Source organism: Gadus chalcogrammus, chromosome 16, assembly GCF_026213295.1.
Source record: "Gadus chalcogrammus isolate NIFS_2021 chromosome 16, NIFS_Gcha_1.0, whole genome shotgun sequence".
Taxonomy (NCBI): domain Eukaryota; kingdom Metazoa; phylum Chordata; class Actinopteri; order Gadiformes; family Gadidae; genus Gadus; species Gadus chalcogrammus.
In genome coordinates, this window is record NC_079427.1 from 12,506,565 (window position 1) to 12,528,099 (window position 21,535).

General features: G+C 45.5%; 3 protein-coding genes and 1 long non-coding RNA gene across 7 annotated transcripts; 3 read left to right on the top strand and 1 right to left on the bottom strand.

Moving 5' to 3' along the window:
• The first annotated feature begins 4,756 nt into the window (after positions 1-4,756).
• aldoca (aldolase C, fructose-bisphosphate, a) lies at positions 4,757-10,775 on the top strand. 2 transcript variants are annotated; one of them, XM_056611987.1, is made up of 8 exons: positions 4,757-4,894; positions 5,344-5,555; positions 7,038-7,092; positions 7,243-7,403; positions 7,883-7,966; positions 8,410-8,584; positions 8,948-9,147; positions 10,126-10,775. In XM_056611987.1, exons 1-8 carry the CDS (start codon positions 4,783-4,785, stop codon positions 10,216-10,218), a joined length of 1,092 nt encoding a protein of 363 aa, XP_056467962.1. In that variant the 5' UTR covers positions 4,757-4,782; the 3' UTR covers positions 10,219-10,775. The 2 variants fall into 2 exon arrangements, with proteins under 2 accessions (XP_056467962.1, XP_056467963.1); XM_056611988.1 differs by lacking the exon at positions 4,757-4,894 and adding an exon at positions 4,923-5,144.
• A 371-nt stretch (positions 10,776-11,146) lies between these two features.
• srsf1a (serine and arginine rich splicing factor 1a) lies at positions 11,147-14,918 on the top strand. Of its 2 annotated transcripts, XR_008904388.1 has the most exons (5): positions 11,147-11,660; positions 12,248-12,516; positions 12,898-13,070; positions 13,261-14,056; positions 14,444-14,898. XR_008904388.1 is itself a non-coding variant. In XM_056611345.1 (4 exons), the coding sequence occupies exons 1-4, from the start codon at positions 11,470-11,472 to the stop codon at positions 13,459-13,461; spliced, it is 834 nt and encodes a 277-aa protein (XP_056467320.1). In that variant the 5' UTR covers positions 11,147-11,469; the 3' UTR covers positions 13,462-14,918. The 2 variants fall into 2 exon arrangements, 1 of the variants encoding a protein (XP_056467320.1); XM_056611345.1 differs by having other exon boundaries at positions 13,261-14,918.
• A 208-nt stretch (positions 14,919-15,126) lies between these two features.
• Positions 15,127-17,072, top strand: dynll2a (dynein, light chain, LC8-type 2a). Of its 2 annotated transcripts, none has more exons than XM_056611346.1 (3): positions 15,127-15,306; positions 15,814-15,953; positions 16,074-17,072. In XM_056611346.1, the coding sequence occupies exons 2-3, from the start codon at positions 15,822-15,824 to the stop codon at positions 16,209-16,211; spliced, it is 270 nt and encodes an 89-aa protein (XP_056467321.1). In that variant the 5' UTR covers positions 15,127-15,306; positions 15,814-15,821; the 3' UTR covers positions 16,212-17,072. The 2 variants fall into 2 exon arrangements, with proteins under 2 accessions (XP_056467321.1, XP_056467323.1); XM_056611348.1 differs by having other exon boundaries at positions 15,817-15,953.
• A 1,492-nt stretch (positions 17,073-18,564) lies between these two features.
• LOC130406628 (uncharacterized) lies at positions 18,565-21,513 on the bottom strand. The gene is made up of 6 exons (XR_008904486.1): positions 21,260-21,513; positions 21,072-21,146; positions 20,883-20,970; positions 20,487-20,552; positions 20,336-20,377; positions 18,565-19,581 (listed from the first exon to the last, which is right to left on the bottom strand). It is a non-coding gene; the product is annotated as an uncharacterized LOC130406628 (long non-coding RNA).
• Positions 21,514-21,535: the final 22 nt, after the last annotated feature.

Genomic DNA, 21,535 nt, shown 5'->3' on the forward strand with positions numbered 1-21,535 from the left:
ACGTTGTATTGCTTAATGTTTCAATGGTTTCTATCAACGTGTTTTAGTTTACCTTAATGTGGAAATTAGAAGTTTGCTGCTTTTTTTGTCTTCTGTAGGATTTCTGCATGATTCAGGGATCATGTGAAGCTAAGAAACGAGTTTTGTAAAATAACTCGTTTAGGAATGATTACGGGCGAGACTATTACAAAGGAGGGATTCTCGTTTCTTAACATCTTTCTGGGAATTTTTGCTGGAAAAGACTACAAGGTATATTGATCATAATCATTCCACCTGAATAAACATATCCTATATATATATATTATCTGTACATGTTTTTAAAAGAGTCAAAAAAGAAAGAGCCATCATGTCAATCAATCAAGTCAAGAATGGATCACAACCTTACACATGTGGCAGTTGTAACACATACATATTTAAACAAACCTCCTCCTCGGCTTATAATCCCCCTGACTGCTCTCCTGTAACAGAGGCCATCTCCACCTGGCAGATTTCGGGCTCTCCGGCCACCTGAGACATGGAGGAAGGGCCTTCATGTGGGACCATCGAATACATGGGTGAGAGCTTTTAAAGGCTGCACGGTGTAGTGCCCTGCTCTCTGTAGGCTTATGCATACAATGGGATTGATACATGAAAGATAATAATTCAGGAGTCACCAAGCACAAAGATCGAATCTCACCGATTCAACGCCCCCCTCTTATGAAACCCCAGGGTCATCTATTAGTTATCAATTAGTATGTTAATATTAATGAGATAATAAGCATTCGTTTTCTAGTTCAGTGTTGGCAAAATGAAACCCACCCGGAGGTTAAGTTTCAAAGATAGAATATGGAAATATGTCAACAACGACGAGGATGTTTAGCGTGGCTTTTTTTACATTCAACTCTAAAACGATGTCAAGACAGAAATAGGCCTGTTCTCAAATTGGTTTGCAGTGCCTCTCTGTCCCTGTGTGTCAGTTCTGCCTGTGTGTCCGCCAATACGTCTGTCTGCACGTCTGTCTGTCTGTCTAATAATAACCACTCCACTCAAAGATGCAGGAGGGAAGGCGCACAATTGCCAACACTTAACAGTCGTTGATTATATTTTGTTTTACACGTTTAAGGCCGGGAGCTTAAAGCGATCTAACAGGATGTGATGCGTGAGCCCCTGCAGCCAATAGGCTGCCTGATGGTTGTCGTGGTGGATGTGTGTCTACAGCTCCTGAGGTTCTGGGCGGAGGTCCTTACACCCGCGCAGCAGACTGGTGGCCCCTGGGCATCGCCCTGTGGTCCTTGGTGGCGGCCGGGAGAGGTACGGCCACGTCCTGGTACGGCCGTTTAGTACTCTTGCTTCGTCACAGAGCAGGCGCTTGAACCCAGAGTGACCTGCGGTAAATTAAATGAAAGGTCGTCAGGGGACAGGTAGGGTGTTTACCTGCTGGGCAACTTGCTCAAGGATGCCTACAGCTTAAGGGCAGACGTTGGGGGATTGAACCCAGTACTGGGTCAGTATCAAGTACAGACCTTTGGTCTGGTAGTCAAACCGCCCATCTACTGCACTCTTCTTTTCTCGGTAGATTTGTGTCCGTCTTTCTTGATGTACCTGCCCTGAGTGTGTATTATTATGTTTATTGCCTTTGAATGATGTATTGTTGAAGCGTCTTCCTCTATAATGTCTATGTGAAGCGGTCTGAAGGGCCAGTTTGAAGGGTGCTTGCTAACTCACCCTTGCTTGCCTAACCGTTAGCTGCTCTGTAAGGACCCCACGCGCCCCCTTCGCACCCTGGATAATTTCCAGAGCCAGAATTTATTCTACGGAACCTTGTTCGACCCCCGGCTGCTCAAGAAATCCCTGTAGAGGCGGTCCTGAAACTCCGGAACCATCCGGGCCGCGAGGCCAAGGCCACTACCGGGAACTTTGACTGCGGATGAGGTGCTGATCCAAGCGGATCAGGACTAGGGCAGTGCTGCCCCCCCCCGGTGAGTGACATTACTGCTTTACCTCAGTGGGGTAGTTGCTAATATATATGACAACAATTTTAACATTTTTATTTCAATAGTTTAATTGGAATTCGATTTAATTACCACAGTTATCTGCTGGGATTTGAGACCCGTGGAGAATCGACATTTTAGCTGACTGTCACTAAATCCAGGCCTTTTGAGTTTACTTTATGTTTATACTCATTTGTAGTCCGACCCATGCTATATGCTAACAAAAGGCGCCATATGCTCACAAATACCCTAAACCTCAGTACATGTTCTACACAGCCAAGTGCTCACACCTACCCTGTACGTTTGCTCAAGGGCAGCTTACTTGACTAGGGGAGTCGTTTATTGTCAGTGGTCTTTAACCTTGATACATAAATCCTTATTGTGACGCCCCAATGTCGACTGGGTAAGGGAATCCCTTATCCCCATCTCATATTGCACACAGTGTAGCTCCCCACTGCGGTGGAACATTCACCATCGTATTACACTATATTTCAATGGTGAATGTTCCTCTTTTGGAAATAACTTTCCTGTGTACCCCTGTGTATTTTAGTCCGATGAAGAGCAACATCGATGATGCATCCTCCTCCACATCATGCCCCTTCTCCTCTGGAGCAGCTCCGGGAGTGGAGCGACCTAGTTCCACCGGCCCTAATAGGACGGCAGAACCAGGCCTCGCTCCAGCTCATCACGACACGCTTTTAATTAGGTACGAAGGACCGTTTAAAGACGTGGAGCCCCAGCGGAGCGCGGGCCGGATATAACCGCGGCCGCTCCCGCCTCTGTCCCGGGCGTCTCCAGAACGGTGCCTGACAGCCGGGGACGCCCCTCCTCCTGACTCTGGGCTCCCTCCTCAGGCCCCTGTCTTCAGTGGGTCTGCAGGGTCTCTGGGTGGCTCTGGCAGCAGTCTCTGGTCCAGTGGCCCACATCCGGTCCCACAGACACACTGACCCACTGTCACTGGGAAGGGGATGCCGGGCGGCTGCGGGCTGTCTCTCAACACTGCACATCAGGGCCCGGGGGGGGGGGGGGGCGCATGGACAGTACCAGCCGCATGGTACTGGGTTTGACCCCCGTAACAGATGGACTCTCAGACAGTACCGGCTGAATGGTACTGGGTTTGATCCCCGTATATCTGCAGACCAACTGTAGTGTCCTTGAGCAAGAGGCTGGTCATCATAATTACAATGGACTTAAACAAATACTGGTGATAGGAATCATTTAAAGAGATTAAATTGCTATGGCACTGTTTCTAAGCATGTCCTATGTTACACCTTGGCTTATATGCTCGTATTATTTAATTATCCATTTCATTATGTATAGTATTTATCGATAAAAAAAAATTGATTTCTCAAAGTTTACAACCTAGGCTATATGATGCAACTCATATTCAAATGTAAGTCATATGCATGTTGACACATGCAGAACAAAATTACCCTCCTGTATCTTACTTTATTCTCGCGACATGATTTCTGTTTTCTTATATTAAACGCTCTGGAATGTTCCGTGGTTGCTGGGGCACGAAGCCACTGAGTGCGTGAATCGCTCAGAGACTCTTGGTTCTCCTGGGGATTTAAGGGTGAGGATAAAATCATCTGGGGAATTCAGCACTTGGCCCGGGGCACATTTCATCTAATTAAGATATAAATAGCTGAGAGGTATGGTTTTTTCTAAAATTAGGTTACTTTATGGGGGTGTAACCAAACCTATATACACGGATGACCATAATGTGATCCAAACGCTCTTTTAAAATGATAATGCTAGAATTAAGATCAACTTTAAAAAAAGTTTAATGCCACTTTATCTTTGTGTTAGTTTTCTGTTAAAACTGTTGGTGTGTGTGTGTGTGTGTGTGTGTTTTTCCCAGCGGATGTTTTGACCAATGTGTGTTCAATCACAGTCTTAAGACATAAGACTAGGTCTACTTCGTACAACCTAGATTTCCCACAGATGCATTGGAATGATTAGTCAAAACTCATCCTCATTTCTGAATTCTCCATGACATCATGTGGTGTGTAGGCCCGCCCATGGGGCGTCGGCTTGTGAGGTGTGACACAGTTACCGTGGATACAAACTACATCTGTCAGGGAGTCTGCGACAGTGTCCGTCTCCCCGGCCATCCCCAGCGATCCTCTCTGACTACCAGTCCGGTAAGACCGTTTACTCTTCTTTGAATACGTTGTCTGTACTTGAGACAGTTGTTTGTTTATCGGACCATCAATTCATAGGAACTCATAGCATAGGCAGATACACTACTCATTCATGAGGACAAAGGAAGACCTGTTAAAAGTTTAAATGAGTAAATATTATGTATTTCTGAAGTATATTCAGATATAATTTCGTTTTTTATTCTTTGCATTTATATTTGTTTTTTCATTTAGTGCAATCAATTACTTTGCTTCCAAGCCAAAAACAAATTAAGAGTATCATATTACTTCAAATAATGAATCCAGTTAGGAAAGGTTGTATACCAACTAGGTCATACGTTTAGGTTTGACTAATGATCAATAACTAGGTTACTTATTGCCTTTGATTCTAAGCAATAAACATGGCTTGTAACGATTATAAATTAACTTAATTGTAATCCATTTAGGCTACGTATGTATGCAGCTGAACCTTTCAAAAACTTTGTCTCTTGAACTAACACTTTGCCCGCTGCTAAATGCAATTAGCTGATATTCGAGTTATATGTGTTTATGTATTATTTTATTCAAATTGCAAATAGAAAACAACAAAAAAAGTTTGACTGAAAATGTACTGCTCCATGCTATTTGGTTGTGTTTTCCAAGGCAGATTGTGAGGCCATCTGCCCAGCATGACGCACCAGGGCCCCACGCTGTCCGCCGTGCAGAAGAAGGACCTCCAGGACACAGCGCTCCGCATTGTCGCTCCGGGGAAGGGCATCCTGGCGGCGGACGAGTCTGTTGGTCTGTCCCGCTCTCCGTACACCACGCTAAACGCATCAAACGTGTTGTTATTGCCATTGTTAAAACTAGATGAGGCACGGTGGCCAGGATGGTGTAGGGGGCAGTCCGGGAGGCGGGTGGTTCCCTCCCTTGTGTACCCTGTGTCCGCAGCAACAGGCCTCCTTTGTGGCGTGTAGCTCAACCCACACCGTCCACGAAGACACACTTTAGACGAGCTACACGTTTCCTATTCAGTCCTCAAGAAGACACCGTAAGTCGCTTTGGATAGTGACTTACGGTGTCTAAGTGACTGTAAAAAGAATTGTGTCACTCATCCAAAGAGCGTGTCCTTTTCGGAAAGCGAAAGTGAAACTTTGTTTGTGTGAGGCAACTCGGTGTGGAGTGTCGGTCATGGGATGAAGCGTGTTCCTGGCAGCGTGGGCGAGCCCGGTGTGTTTGTGCCCTAACAGGCAGCATGGCCAAGCGGCTGGCCCAGGTGGGCGTGGAGAACACGGAGGAGAACCGCCGCCAGTACCGGCAGATTCTGTTCAGTGCCGACGAGCGGATCAACGCGTGCATCGGCGGAGTGATCTTCTTCCACGAGACGCTTTACCAGCACTCGGACGGTGGCGTGCCCTTCGTCAAGATGATCCGCGACCGCGGCATCCTGATCGGTGTCAAGGTGGGGTTATGGTGCTGGTACACAAACATGCCGAACGCATACGTGCACATACACGCACGCGCACATCTGCGTGCTCACACATGCAGGTCCACCCACAGATGGGTTTGGATTAGGGCTGGGCGATATGGGCCAAAATGAATATCTCAATATTTTTTTACTATGTCTCGATACACGATATATATCTCGATATATTTTGAATCTCCTCTAGAGCACATAATAAATGCTCGATTCAACCATGTCTGGCATAATGTTACGTCAGTAATAATTCTAGTATTACTGAAACATAAGTCTGCATGTAGATTACATGAAACAACATATTGTTTAAACTCATTAGTGCTTTCTATTGGAACAATTTAGAACTTGCACATAAGAAAAGGAAAATCACAGCAAGTTAGATTTACCAACAGAGCATTTATTCAAACCGTTAATTATTTATTAACAGTTTGAATAATAATTATTATATATACACTGCCAGAAGAAGAATCCAGTGCTATTCTTTTTCTAAACCAAATCCTCAGTTTCCATCCTTTTTTCTCTCTCTGGCTGTTCTCACTCACCGGTCGGAGGTACACACACCTACAGCAGAGCGCCTTCCAGACTACGTCACACACGCACATCCATGAGAATCTCGTGGACTCGCAATGGGCGGGGGGAGTGAGTGTGTTTGGAGAGCCACAGGAAAGAGCGAGAGAAGGGAACGCTGTGCGTCAAACAAACCCTGAGAAGCCCAATCCCTATGAGCTCCCCACTCTACGGCCATCCGGAGGCGCACAGAGCTTTTGGCCGTGATATTATATAAACAATTATATTATATTATATTATATATTATTATATATAGAGAGCTCCGGGAGTCGCAAACGACAACCATTACTTTCTCCTCCATGCTGCAGTTCACCCCGGACTGCACTGCACCGAGTTTGACGGTTGAACGCTGGTTGGCTGTTACGTTACACATGTCACTCAGTGGCCACGCTGTTGAACGCTGATTGTCTGTTATCACGCGAAATTCGCATCAAAGTTGAAATATTTCAACTCGAGCGAATTTGACGCGCCACAAATCCTCGTGAACGCGCTCGCCTGTGCACGGTGAAAGTGTGGCGCGAATACGCCCGATACGCGTCTCTACGTTCACTTTGTATGAGATCTTGTCGCCCCGTCGCGTGAAAGCACGAGTATGCCGGCGGCGGCAAAAAGAAACATTGGGTGGCAAATTGTATTCGATGTTCGCGACAGGGGCATTTTATACATCCCCTGGAGAACATCTCACGATACATCGCATATATTCAATATATCGCCCAGCCCTAGTTTGGATGATTGGTGTCAAGGTGGGGTTACGGTGCTGGTAGGCCTATACAAACACGCGAGCACGCGCGCGCACACACACACACGTGCGCACACAGTTGGGTCAAAGTACTGTTTTTGTACAGTGAATACAAAAGGTTTTTGTGCATTTAAAACAAACGTGTCTGTCATCCTTTCCAGGTGGACAAGGGCGTCGTTCCATTGGCTGGCACTAGTGGGGAAACCACCACACAGGGTAGGATACGTTTACCTTAGTTCATTAGTTGGTTTGTATAATTAGTTATTTTGTGTGTATGCGTTGTTTTGGTTTCGTATTTCTTTCTCCCACACGGTGATACTATCTGTGAAGCACTCTGTCTTGATGTCTCCTGTAACCCCCCCGCAGGCCTGGACGGGCTGTCCGAGCGATGCGCCCAGTATAAGAAAGACGGCGCCTCCTTCGCTAAGTGGCGCTGCGTGCTCAAGATCAGTGACACCAATCCCTCGAGCTTGGCCATCACGGAGAACGCTAACGTCCTGGCGCGCTACTGCAGCATCTGCCAGCAGGTGAGGAGTTCAGCACCATCGCCCCATAGCATTTGAGCTTTGGCTACAAAGCTGGTACGATGGTCCTTCTAGAGCCCCAAGGGCCAAGGCCAAGTGTACTACTCCGACTCCGTAATCCGACTCCGTAACTACGGAAACCCCTGGAGCATTCGAAGTTCTCCATCGGGATGTCGGATACGCAAAGCGATTCGCTAACCGATCGATCTTATATGTTGACTACAAACCATGTAAATAGTGTTGTAAGTAAACTTCCAAAAGCTTTTCAAATCGTGTTTGGTGTTCTATTGGTCCTTAATGTGCAAAGTAAACAATGGACAAGGTAAATAAGGTGCAAAGTCAAACTGGGAAAAGTGATTCCAGAAATGATTTTGTTAGAGGACCCCCCCCAAAAAATATGTCTCTCTGTGTCTGCGGACCTCACTTTACGGAGGACTATAAACCGGCCTTCAGTCCCCCTATGTGCGTTTCCTGCTTTGCAGAATGGAATCGTGCCCATCATCGAGCCGGAGCTGTTGCCCGACGGCGATCATGACCTGAAGCGCTGCCAGTATGTCACTGAGAAGGTAGGTCCTCCGTGATCTGCCTCCCATGTCCTCTGAGACGGATACCGGCACAGCGTCACACCCAAGCACCCGGTACACACGTCAGCAAAATAAAAACATCTGTAAAACAATGTCTGCTTACATTTCACACCTGTTTATACTGCATCTATGTATACATTACAGTTGTTATTGTATTTTTATTTTATTCTAATTATTCATGTCCAGTATTGTACATTATTTATTAATTTTTGTTTATTTAGGTCTCAGCTCTCTTACTTGTGTTCCTCTTATACTTTCCTTTTTATACTGCACTAATGAAGGAGCCTGAGACTCAAGAATTCCATTGCCAGCAACTGCTTCTGTAATTGTTGTGCATATGACAATAAACCATCCTGAAAAGACGGGAACGAGGGGAATGTCCGGAGTCACGTTCAGACTCAGGAGCCGGGTGTTGGTTTCCCCAGGTGCTGGCCGCGGTCTACAAGGCCATGTCGGACCACCATGTGTACCTGGAGGGCACCCTGCTCAAACCCAACATGGTGACCCCCGGACACGCCTGCTCCACCAAGTACAGCCCGGAGGAGGTAGCCATGGCAACGGTCACCGCCCTGCGGCGCACTGTTCCACCGGCCGTTACAGGTCACTTCCTCTCATCCCCACCCCCCCACCAGAGGGAGACATAAACCACCACGTTATTACTCTTAGCTGTTAAAGGTCCCATGACATGCCAACAGGGGTAGCCGTAACAAGCGTTCTGAAAATCGGCCTCTTCTGACGTCACAGGTGGGCGTGTCCACCTAGATGTGTGCTGGATAGATCAGTCTGCCGGCCTATCCAGTGAACTACTGTAGCAAACGTTGCTCATCTACACATCTAGGTGGACTCGCCCACTTCTGATGTCAGAAGAGGCTGATTTTCAAAATGGCTTGTAACGGCGACCCCTGGAGGCATGTCATGGGACACCTTTATGGATGTTTTTTTTGTCCCTTTTTCCTTGTGCAGGAGTGGCTTTTCTCTCTGGAGGGCAGAGCGAGGAGGAGGCCTCGGTGAACCTCCACGCCATCAACACCTGCCCGCTGGCCGCGCCCTGGGTCCTCAGCTTCTCGTACGGCCGCGCCCTGCAGGCCTCTGCCCTCCGGACGTGGCGGGGCCACAAGGAGAACCAGAACGCTGCCACGGAGCAGTTCATCAAGAGGGCTGAGGCAGGTGTCTGTACTGGGTTGAGCTGGGGGGCAGCACAGTGTAGCGGGCAGCTGGCCTGACATCTCCAGACCATTCTGCTGATGCCAGTGAGTTCCCAGGGGCGTTCAAACAGGCATCAAACGGGGCGCCGACCTAAAATGCCTTTGGATGCAATTGGATAGACCTCGAACCAATCAGAGCGATGAAAAACGTGACACATCATCAGCAGCCCTCTTGGTTGTTCATTCAAATGTCTCAACGGCGCTCCCATAGTGGTCGCCTCTGCACTGTGATCACATTAAACCCGCCCCACATTAGATAACCAGTGTTGATTGGCCCGGCCAGGGACCCGGTCTCCTGGAAATCCTTCCGAACCAGAGGGTAGCCAGACGCATCTGCCTGAGCAAATAAGACAGGAGTTTGTAGATTAGTGCCGGATTAGTCCAGGCTAGTTGTGAGGGTGTTCCCAGCCAGAAGGCAACGGCGTCAGATCCCCAGTGTCCCCAGTCTACGTAGGCTTCCTAGAACACTATAGGGCACGATAATGCAGGCAGACCTACGGCTGGGCGATTAATTTAAATTTGAACGCGATTTCGATTTTAGCGTCAACCTATCACAAAACTAATATAATTGAGTTGTTTATTTATTTATTTTTTTATTAAATGTTTTATAGAAAGCTGAACAGCTGGATATATATATCTTTACCTTCTTTTAGATTTGAACATTTTCTTTTTGACCAAAAAAGAAAATCGAAATTACAAAGTGTGTCTCAGTTACATCATGTTTTCAATCTCAAAAATAATCGTTTGAATAATCGTGATTTCAATATTGACCAAAATAATTGTGATTATGATTTTTTTCCATAATCGAGCAGTCCTAGGTAGACCTCAATAATAAAGCCTAGTACTCCTTCGTCCATCTGATCAGCCATGCGATAAGCGTGGCCAGTTGGTGCTGTGTGACGAGTTTCAGTTTTATTTTTTGTTTCCTGCCCGTAGGTGAACAGCTTGGCGTGTCAGGGGAAGTACACCGGGGGGGAGAATGGCGGCGAGCGCGGACCACACCTGTACGGGCCCGGTCATGCGTACTGACCCCTCCCTGGAACAGCCTGTGTGCTCTCAGCTGCACCAACTCTACTGCATGGTCCACCACCCCTCCCCTGTTAACTCCTCCAGGAGATCTGTAGTGTGGTGCTTTAGGGATTTAAAAAATGTGCCAATAGCTTGGCATAGCTAACAATGGATTGTCAGAAAATAATCGAATGCGAGGAAACTGGTTTGATGAACACTGACATGGAGGTTTATAGATTTGATCCAAGCGCAATGAGACTCCTGGTTTTGCCCGTTGGTTAAATGTTTGAAAGCATGCATGATCCGTTCATATTAACTATTGACTATTGTATGGATACAAATGTTGCAGTATGAATAGTTTCTTTATTGTGTATATCTAATTGTAGTGCAATAGCAACCACTGTGTGTATTGTGTATAGTAGGCTCACCATTTAACTCGGCTGCCTTTAAACATTTTGCACATTTTGCAAGCTTTTATGTAACCTTTGTCTATAAGTTGCTGGTTTAGTTTGCACTGAAAATATAAATATTATTGATATCCATGTGCACCTGAAAACAAAACAATAAATACTGTTCACTCACCGTGTGTATTATTGGTTTTAAATGGTGTAACATTAATCATTTTGTGAGTATGCAATGTTGTACAATGTTTTGCCAAAATAATACGTTCCCCACTTGTGTGGAGGACATTTCATTCTAAAGAAAAGTTTGTATCTAGGCTTACATGAAATAATCACGGTCAACAGTTGAGAAATAGGTCTACGTGAAAGGTATGTATTTCAGAATGAATGCATAATACATAGATCTAGTGTACATTGTTCCTTTAAAAAACATATTTAGATAAATCATAAGTTGAAGTCAATATTAATAAAACGCAAAGTAACAGGAGTAAAGTACTCCTAATTAACCTGTCCAATTAGTGCACTATTTAGTTTTGCGGAAGCGGTGGAATCTTTCGCTCTCCATAAATGCACGTTTCCGGAATCCTGGAGCTCGAAGAAGACGCGCGGCGGCCTGAAGGAACCGGGAGGCGACGAGTGGCGTGCGGGATCGGCTTCTCATCGTAGTAAACCTGCGGACTAGGGGGGCGGAGTACCAATCGTGCCGCTTATTCTGGGGTCCCACCCGTTTTCATTTTTGACCGTTGGGAGATATTAAAAAGCACTTTATCTGAGCCGTGCACGACGTTCTCCGCGTGCCCGCCGCCCGACAAGATAACAACACGTTAACGCGGGTTAGCTTGTAGATCGGAGAGCTAGTCGGCTAGCCGCCATGTCAGGGAGCGTTGTGCGAGGACCCGCGGGGAACAACGACTGCCGGATCTACGTGGGGAACCTCCCGCCTGACATTCGCACTAAGGACGTGGAGGACGTGTTCTACAAATACGGAGCGATAAGGGACATCGACCTGAAGAACCGGAGAGGAGGACCCCCGTTCGCCTTTATTGAATTCGAAGACCCCAGGTAACGGGCTAACGCTAGTTAGCATGCTAGGCTTCGTTAGCCATGTTGTGTGGCTAACTCACGCGTGCGCCGAGGATGCTCAAGGGCCTAAAGGAAGACGCTCTCTGCCCGTATTGCGTGCGTTTAATCCTCTAAAACCTGGTATTTGAACCGCTGCATGCTGTAGATGTGACCCAGGGTAGGTGTGCTGGTTGGGGGAGACCTTTGGACGTGAGCACTATCCCCTTGTAGCGTGTTATCTCCCCATGCCGGCGGCATAACGTTACTGTGCATTGTTGTGGGCATCGAGGGCAAACACTCCTGGCTGCACCGCCACTTGTCTTGGGAGCACTGGTTTCTTTGGGAGTGATTGCCTTGCAAGTACACGTCCCAGGGAATGGTTTCGGTTTGACTGTTTCCATGCATGTTTTGTGTGCATGCCGGTGCATGGATGAATGGAGGGTGGACCTGCAGACATGACCGCAGTCGCTAACGTAGCCGAAGATTATGGATGTCAGACGTGCGGCAAATCCACCGCCTCCTTTACATTTCAACCACTGGACGGTGTCCTCGCGCTCCAACCCTGGCCATTACTCTCTTCCCAACAGGGACGCAGACGACGCAGTTTACGGACGCGACGGCTATGATTACGATGGTTACAGACTCCGCGTTGAGTTCCCCCGGAGCGGAAGGGGGTCGGGGAGAGGTGGGGGCGGCGGCGGAGGAGGATTCGGCGGTGGTGATGGAGGAGGAAGAGGAGGAGGTGGTGGTGGCGGCGGCGGCGGCGGCGGTGGTGGCGGCGGCGGCGGCATCGGTGCTCCAAGGGGCAGATACGGGCCTCCATCCAGGCGCTCCGAATACAGAGTCATTGTCTCCGGTAAGAGGGCGAAAAAAAAACTGCTTTTGTTCCAACTCTGCGTCTTACTTTGTCTTGAATTGAGCAGCAGCCGCTACTGTCAGATGATGACACTCCCTGTTCACCAATCAGTCATTAACGCGAAAGGAATGGGAATGCCTTCCCTGAGTAATCTTGAACATGTAAAGTACAGGAAAAGACTAGTCAGTAGTTGGAATTAAGTTCTATGAAATACAAACAAACGATCTGTTCACCCTTCTCTCTTCCTAAATAATAAATAACTGACTGTCACAAATGGGAACTTTCATGCTGTAAATTGACTTAAGTTTGTGTGTTGGGAATGACAGGGATTTGGGTTTCCTGAAATTCCCTCATGGAATTAACAATTGTGTGCGTGCGCAGGTCTACCCCAGAGCGGCAGCTGGCAGGACCTGAAGGACCACATGCGCGAGGCGGGAGACGTGTGCTACGCCGACGTCTTCAGGGACGGCACCGGCGTGGTCGAGTTTGTGCGCAAGGAAGACATGACGTACGCCGTGAGAAAACTGGACAACACCAAATTCCGCTCGCACGAGGTATGTGTGCCGCTTTGAGTAGCTCTAGGGATTCTAGTTTTTGTTCCCCCAAGTTTTTCTTTTCCAAGGTAAGTGCCGTCGCGTCGGCGCCCCCCAAACCCCCCCCCCCTCTCAAAACGGCGTCTGTGGTGATGTCGATGCGCCACACGGGGATGCTGTTCTCCAAGCTGAGTTCTCTTCTGTCACCCAGGGAGAGACCGCGTACATTCGCGTGAAAGTCGACGGCCCCCGGAGCCCGAGCTACGGCCGCTCCCGGTCCCGGAGCCGCGGCAGCCGCAGCAGGAGCCCCACCAGCCGCAGCGCCACCCGCAGCCGCAGCAACTCCCGAACCCGTGGCCGAGGATCGCCGCGCTACTCCCCCCGGCACAGCCGCTCCCGCTCCCGCTCCTAAATCTTTTCCAAGTGTTTTGGCTTTTTTTTCTTTTTTTTTGTTCTTCTGCTACCCAATCTGAACGCCCTATGTCCCCCCCTGTACCCCCTTCTCTCTCGCTCCTCTCTCCCCCCCCCCTGCTGTTTTACCCCTTGTCGGTTTTTTCCAGATGTCAACCGTTTTTTAAGTTGTTTTGCATTTCACGTCTCGTTGTATTTGGATGTAGGTATCTCCACCTACTGCTCTGTCCATCTGTTTTTGCCCCCCCTCCCCCCTTTTGTGTTTTTAGTTCATTTTCGTCTTCTCAGAATTTGCAACGTTAAACTGTGCTGTGATCGGGTTCAAAAAGGTTGAGTAACTTGCCCTCAACGTTTTTGAAAAAGTTGGAAAGTTGCCTTTTTTATTTTTGTATTATGTGGGGGGAGGGGGGGGGGTGTGATCTGGACGGAGGGATTCACTCTGCTTTAACTGTATTTTACCCTTGTGTCTTCCTTTAGACATCTGAAGATAAGGATTAAACAATGATTTGGAATAAAACCAGTGTGGAGCACATGTCATTTGTATGGTCAGGATAGGACCTCTATTGAGGAGCAGGAGCAGTCAGGTGGAGCCGATGGTACGCTCCCTATTCCCTACTTTGAGGTTTTCCCTGGTGTCTGTATGGTGCTGAAGCTCAATGTGCTGTGCATTGCTTTTTTGTTTTTCCTTAAAGGCTGCCCTAGTCATGGGCCAGGTTGTACTAACCTGTGTCATTTTTTTCGACCTTGTAAGCTTTTTATGGTCACATGTAATCTAAATTGTTCCGTTTTTTTGGTTTCTTCACCCCTGGGAGAGTTAAATCCCTTTTTATAGTTAGTTTCATCAATTTGAGTTACATGGTGCTCATTGGCGTTTTCCTCAAACAATGTGTAGTCATGAGTGATCATAAAAAAAAATCTGGATTAGGCCCAGCTCTGACATTTATTCTAACGGTTTCCTCTGATTTTCTTCCTGGTATTTCAAGGTTTTGATTGGAGGAGTGGATCCCAATCCTTGCCGCTGGATGAGTGGATCGATTAGGGAAGGGATAGGCAAGGATGGATGCTTGGAACAGGATTCGTTCTCCAGGAATCAAATGAGTTAAGAACTAATTATGGAGTCCCAGAGCAACTTTTTTTTTTTTTAATAGCCTATCTTAATTTTTTTTTATCGACACGGCTTTATTTACAAGGAAACGAAACAGAGGACCAGGAGGTTGGATCACAGGATGGAATCGTAGATGCCTGGTATGAGGGATATCAAATTGGGTGGTTTTGGGATGTCATTTGGGTAGTAGTTTGTATCTTTGCCTAATTTTTCTTTTCTCTTAGCATTTTCAATAAAAACTTTTAGAATGTGAATTGAGTGGTTTGCCTTTATTCATAGGGTCCACTGAAATTATTCTGGAGAGCAACTGATATAACTGATAATAAATCATGCAGAAGATGGTGTAAATGTTATAAATTTGTACACCAAACCTTTTCAACTGAAAAAGCCATATTATATACACTGCTTTGAGTTTTTTTTTTTACAGGGCCAAATAAAGGCATTTCATTATACAGTAGTGACAATACCCCCCCCCCCCCCGTGTTGTTTCGTCAGTGGTGCATTGTGGGTTGAAATAAGATGCTGGCAGATGGGAGCAGGAGGAGAATGCTCACAACACACGGAGGGCGAGCTGCTCAGCCAATGAGAGGAGCGCAGCGTAGAGTGAAGGGCGGGTGAGGATTCGTAGCATAGCTGACGGACTACCTACATGGTTGTGCAAATCTGAAGGCATATTAGTCTTTGGTAAATCAGTACAATTGATCTTCAGACACCACAAGTATCCAAAGAGTCCGGTAAAAGGTGAGTGTGGTTTGCTTCGAGAGACGCATGCGACATATTCATGTGGTGGCCCGTTTGGTTTGAATCCTTCAGCTGTCGATTTCTAATGGCGGTTAATTATTGTAGCTTACATGACTTGACCCATGCTACGAGTCATTATTATCACTGTGTAGCCATCAGGGAGTTGCAAACGTTTGAAACGAATGAGCCATTAACCGAGGGAGGACCGTCCCCTTGACGCCTCTCCAGTCCAGAGAACCTGCCTACATGGCGAAGTGATTTGGCCAAGTAATTTAACTCCACCTGGATCAAGTTTCACAGAGCATCTATGCAACGCCCATGCCGCCTGGGACGAAATTATTTGAGGCAAAAGATGCAATGAGTTGCATAGTTATGGATCATCACATATTTTTCCAAATGGTCGATTAATGTCTGCGTATATCCACGACCCACGACCTCACGTATGCCATTGGTCCGTCACGTTCAGCCACCACGTGTGGGGTCGGTTTCATGTTTGTGTCTCCCCAGCAGCCATCATGACAGACCGGAAGGCCGTGATCAAAAATGCAGACATGTCCGAGGACATGCAGCAGGATGCAGTGGATTGTGCCACCCAGGCCATGGAGAAATATAACATAGAGAAAGACATCGCAGCATACATCAAGAAGGTGAGCATGGACCATATTTCTTTAGCCTACATCTAAAATTGTATTTTATTATCAGTCCCATTTTCAACTCTAAGGCATGGGTCCAAACTGTTCTCACCTTTTCCCTTCTGATCGTTTCAGGAGTTTGATAAGAAGTATAACCCGACCTGGCACTGCATCGTCGGGAGAAATTTTGGCAGCTATGTTACCCATGAAACAAAGCATTTTATTTACTTCTACCTGGGCCAAGTGGCCATCTTGCTCTTCAAGTCTGGGTGATTGGTTGCGCTGAAGCAGTGAGTTCCTCTACGTGTAACTTTAGCAAGAATGCACTGGTGGCCGATGTCTCCCATACACAAATAATGACATACCATATTTGATGCAAACCAGCCATGCGCATTGCATGGACTTCACACTATTTAATATGTATGTTAAAGTAAGTTTACTTTTCACTAGTTGCCATTTGAATGCAACTGGGGTAGTTTTGTTAATGTTATTCAATCTAGGTCTCACAAGATTTCCCAAACGTCCCTTGATTGTATAATGGCGGAAAGCTACAGAATGCAAGTTCTTGTGTGGCAGAAGCCGCAACGCTGAGCCCCTTCAATCGGGTCTGTGGCCTTCATCTGCTGTTAAAACAAGAAAGAAATCTAATGGGTGTGCATCAGTTGAACCTCATCCTACATGGCTTATTGCCCAATATGTTAAATTAAACTGTGAAGGACTGAAGATGACGATTGGCTCTTATTGATTCCAGTAGTTTCCACCCGATCACACATCCTCTCAGAGCCCGGCGGAAGACTACTGCTTTACCATACACCGGATCACCGACCATGTAACTCCCAATGTACATTTAGTTCATGTAGTGAATTGGTAGATCCGAAAGCATCGTAACACTTTCAAAAAACGAAAGATAGCTTTGAGGTCAGGTTTGTGTTTAACCTCCGTCTGAACACAATTGTTGGGAGGACGCAAGTAAATCCTTCACATCAAAATCACTGTCTGTCCTGTCCGACAAAACCATGGCAAAACAATAACCAACCGCCAATCAAGCGAGCGCAATGGTTTCTGGGTAGTTGACACTAGTGATATTAGTTTCCTTTGCTTTGATATGTACTGTGAACAAGTGGAAGGACCTATGCTTGGTACAAATGCATATACTATTGGACAGACAATGTTAAATTAAGTAAAGAAATCGTCTTCTGGTCATTCTGAAGACCACATGCAATGTGTCCAACCTACCCTTTAATCGATTGTGCTATCTTAATTCAGCACAGGATTAATCCTGGTCTAAGACACTGAACTTGATATAATTTGGGTGTCCAAACGTTAAGTTAAAGTGACAATGCACAATGTCTGCTCAATTATTAAATAGGCCAATGTTTTGTTGGTAGTAACAAAAAATGTGTTGTCTTTTGCGTAAAGGACTGAATGTTAACCAAATTCTGTTTTGGTAGTCTCTTCACAGCAATGAATACAGTGTTGATTTCTACATTGTTTCCGTGAATGGACATCATTCTCATGGAGAATCTTCCCAAATTAATATCAATAACAAATGATTTTGTATCGTTTTCCTCTGGCATGTTTGTATTCTGTGTCTATAGGAGCTATTCCAATGCTGGTCAATTTGCACAAGACGTGCCTGTTATTGTTCTGAACTGTTACTGGCTTGAATACAATTGCACTTGATAACAATTATCCAGTAGGTTACGATGGAACAAAAACAGTGTCAATCCAAAATTAAATTCAACTTCAGTGCAAGACGTGTGTTTTTTTGCCTTTATGTTCAATAAAAGAAGCAGAACAATGTAGTAAGTGAGTGATTATTCCTGGAGACAAAAGTGGGACAATGTATTTCGCCAAGCTCTGTAGAGAGTTTTAGATTTCTCTGAAATGGCTGGACTCCACACACTTTCATCAGGTTATCCACATCCTGCCAGCATGTTAAGAAAATGGATAAAACTGATCAATGTTTGTGTCAATCTTTGAACGCATAAAATGGAATTAATCTAGCGTTTCCTTTGGAAAGGTGTAGGAATCATGGATCATTTTGAGGTTTTCTAAGGTTTCTGTGTATACGCAGCATTCAGTCCGGAGGAGTACTGCGGTGAGTTATGCTGACAGGTTATCATTGGTTTATTTAATCATTGCAACAACCAACCCAGCAACTGGGTGCAAATGTTGTCAAGAGGAACCACACAATGGCCTGGATGACCTGCCATGACCTAACCTGTAATGTATTCTTAGGCCCTCGCGTTGTTCTTGTGATCCCACTGAAGGTATGACCTGCTCCGCAAAGAAGCAACAATAGTTTACTTCGCTAGTGCTAACCATAGACTAAATAAGGTCCTGATCCTGTCATACAGTCTATGGCCTCCCCATGGCCCGCTGGCATACATCTCGCCCTGGCGTCTTGGGGCCTTTGTCGCACCAAGGGTTGTGTCTGCATGGTGCAGACCGGTGTTCAGTGGGACTAGGAGGACATGGACCTTTCTGGTGCTGGGGATGACCCTACATGGTTCTGATTTTCATAACCGGAAAATACTTTAACTCTGCCTCCATGCGTCATTTTTGTTGTTTCAACGATTTATATTTTTAAACTAACAAAATAATCAAATTAAAGGGAGGGTGAAACAGTGCCGGGTTTATTTATTACTGCAGCTTACCCTGAAGTGAGGAAATAACATTTGCATTTAGCGGACGCTTTCATCCATAGCTACTTGCAACCAATTTTACACACACTGATGGCAGTGTCCATAGTAATTTTTCACTTTAGATTTCTAATCAAGATCAAATTTTGTCCCATGTACCAATCTGGATGCGGTCATAGCATACACCTGCAGGTGGCACCATGCATGTAAAAGGAAGTGAGTAACTTGTTACCAATAGAAGACAATTCACATTTCGTTACCAAAAATCACAAATATTGTTTACTTTTCCTTTGTAAAAAGGATATCTAAACAAACTTTCAGAACAGATCACAATGCAGAAATCCATAAAGTTGACTTGTGTTTTGTAACTTAAAGTCCACACCCTCTTTCACATCAGATTACCACATGTGAACTCGTCTGTATGCATTTGTGGATCTTGTCAAGTTTTGTCCAACATGTACCGCAGCCGATCTGCAAATCTGGCTGCGTATAGCATCCGCCTGAACATTTAAAATAATATATAAAAAAACAAAACTTTAGCTGCCTCTTGGGAAACTAAACATTTCCGTGATTTTTCCGAGACCATACAAAAGTTACTTAAAAATGATATTTCAAAATTCCCCTCTATACCTAGATATAGGAGGTACAGCTTAGTACACATGTACTAGCACCGGAAGGAGGACCTATTCTAAACATATCAACAATATGTAATGTCTTGTCAAAACAAAGTCGGCAGTGACTTTAAAAAGGAAATTCATAGTTACATCTCAGCCACAGCAGCAGAAGAAGAGATCAGACCAAGGTCGGAGCACAAGTGCTTGTCCCTAAACTTCATACTATCAGCCATGCTATGTCCGTTTTGATCTTCTGGTTCTCCATCACAAATTCCTTTTCCTCAGTACTGACCACTTCATGCTGATAAAGGTCATCCAGGAGACCTTTGATAACTGGGTTTGAATCTCCCTGCACAAATTGAGAACGGATTCGTCGAAGCAACTCTGGAAAATAAATCAAAAGGCAATATAAAATGACGACGTTCAAACACGATAGTTGATTAATTAAACTCTTCTTTATTGGGGTTAAGATAAGATCTTTTGTCGCCCCAACTTGGTTCCGACAACGACCCTTATAGTTTGTTTAAATCTTGTTTTCCTGTTCAGATCAATAATTAATAAACTTGCCTGTCATACAGAAGGCCAGGCATGTTCAAAGGCTTTTAGTCCCTTGTGCATTAAGATAAACACAGCTTACCTTCCATAGTTTATAGTAACACGGCTCCATATTCCATATACCGATTGCATATACTATAGTTTTTCCCTCACACTTCCTTGAGGCTAACAGCAGATTCTTTATTGGTTAGAATATTTTCTTTGACATTACACATTTCTATGACGCGTGTTTCATTCGTGCAGATAAACCATCATCAACAATTTAGTGTTGAGAATAATCATATCTCCTATGACTTTAATATGTCGAAGAGCTTTGGTCCAAACACGATACAGAGACCTACAACAGGGTTTTGAGGAACCCTCTCATGACTTGCTGGTATCTTTGCACTTTTCGGCTTCCTTAATTGCAGGCTGTACGCAAACATTAAACAAATATCATTTTGGCTATATGGGAAAATTATAATCCTTGGTTCAATTTAACAATACATAGATTACTGGTCAACAACAGTAGCTTTTATTAATATGAATGTTTTGGATCGATCCACCACAACGTTTAATAGTTTAAACATCTTCCATGGCTCACCTGACTGACTGCTCTTTTGTCTTTGGCCTTGGCTTTGCTCTCCTGAAGAGAAGGGGGATGTTATGGCTGATTAAACGTGCTAGTTATCCTACTATCCGATTGGAACACCGACTCTGATCCAAGAAACACAGCATCACATAGAAATGTGTACCTCTCGGTCTGCCGTTGGCCACCTGGTTCATCTTCAGAAGAGAACTTTTCTCGCAGTTCCAATCCTCTAGAATTTGCCATAGAAAGGATCATCAGAGTCTCAAGATGCAAACCACAAAAACAATACAAATTGTGTCCATTGGTTGCCTTCTCTGATTGTAGCAGACCACAACGGTTCATCACAGTCTGAGTCAATATCTGAATGGACAACGCTCACTGAAGCGTGCTACAAAAAAAACCTTAAGACGCCAACACTGCAGTGTTGAATCCTTGATTCCACACACACACACACACACACACACACACACACACACACACACACACACACACACACACACACACACACACACACACACAGACTTTAACTCCCAGTGAAATATTTCTGTTGTCAAATCACCTCGTCATTGAGACTCAAAGCTCAATGGAAGAGTGACACTGCCCACCTTCATCCTCTTCATCCTCTTCATCAAGCTCAGCACTGCCGTCTGGCAAAAAGACAAAACAAGAAGAGAGAGCCAGAAGTAGGCATGGAGAAGCCTTGAGGTATGTAGCGTGAGTGAAGAACCAGAACAACCACGACTCTTACCTGAATCAGAACAGTCCTCCTCTTCATACCTGTCCATCAAAGACATGCTTGCTATGTCTTTGGTGAGACTCGTCCCTGTGAAAGGGGGATCAATCTGACTCTGAAAAGTCTGAAAGCACCTCCTCAACCAATCATGGGAAGTTTAGTTGAAAGCTCAATTTATGGCTTATTTCAAAATACAAACATACCTGTGCTACTGCTTTCCATTTTTGATAGTAAATCAAAAAAAAGAATCGGTTAACTCCATTCACTGAGCGGGGCAATCCACTTTATTTCCAGCGCTTTTTCTTCTTTCCTTGTCTGCAGAAGACACAGCGAGGCATCACAGTTCTCTGAAACTCAAACCCACCACACTTCACCACCGCACGTGTGTAAAGAACTATGATACTTTATGCACGCTGGGCTGATTAGGAAAAAAGACAGAAGGTGCACATGCAGTGGAAAGGACCCTGGCCAACACAAAC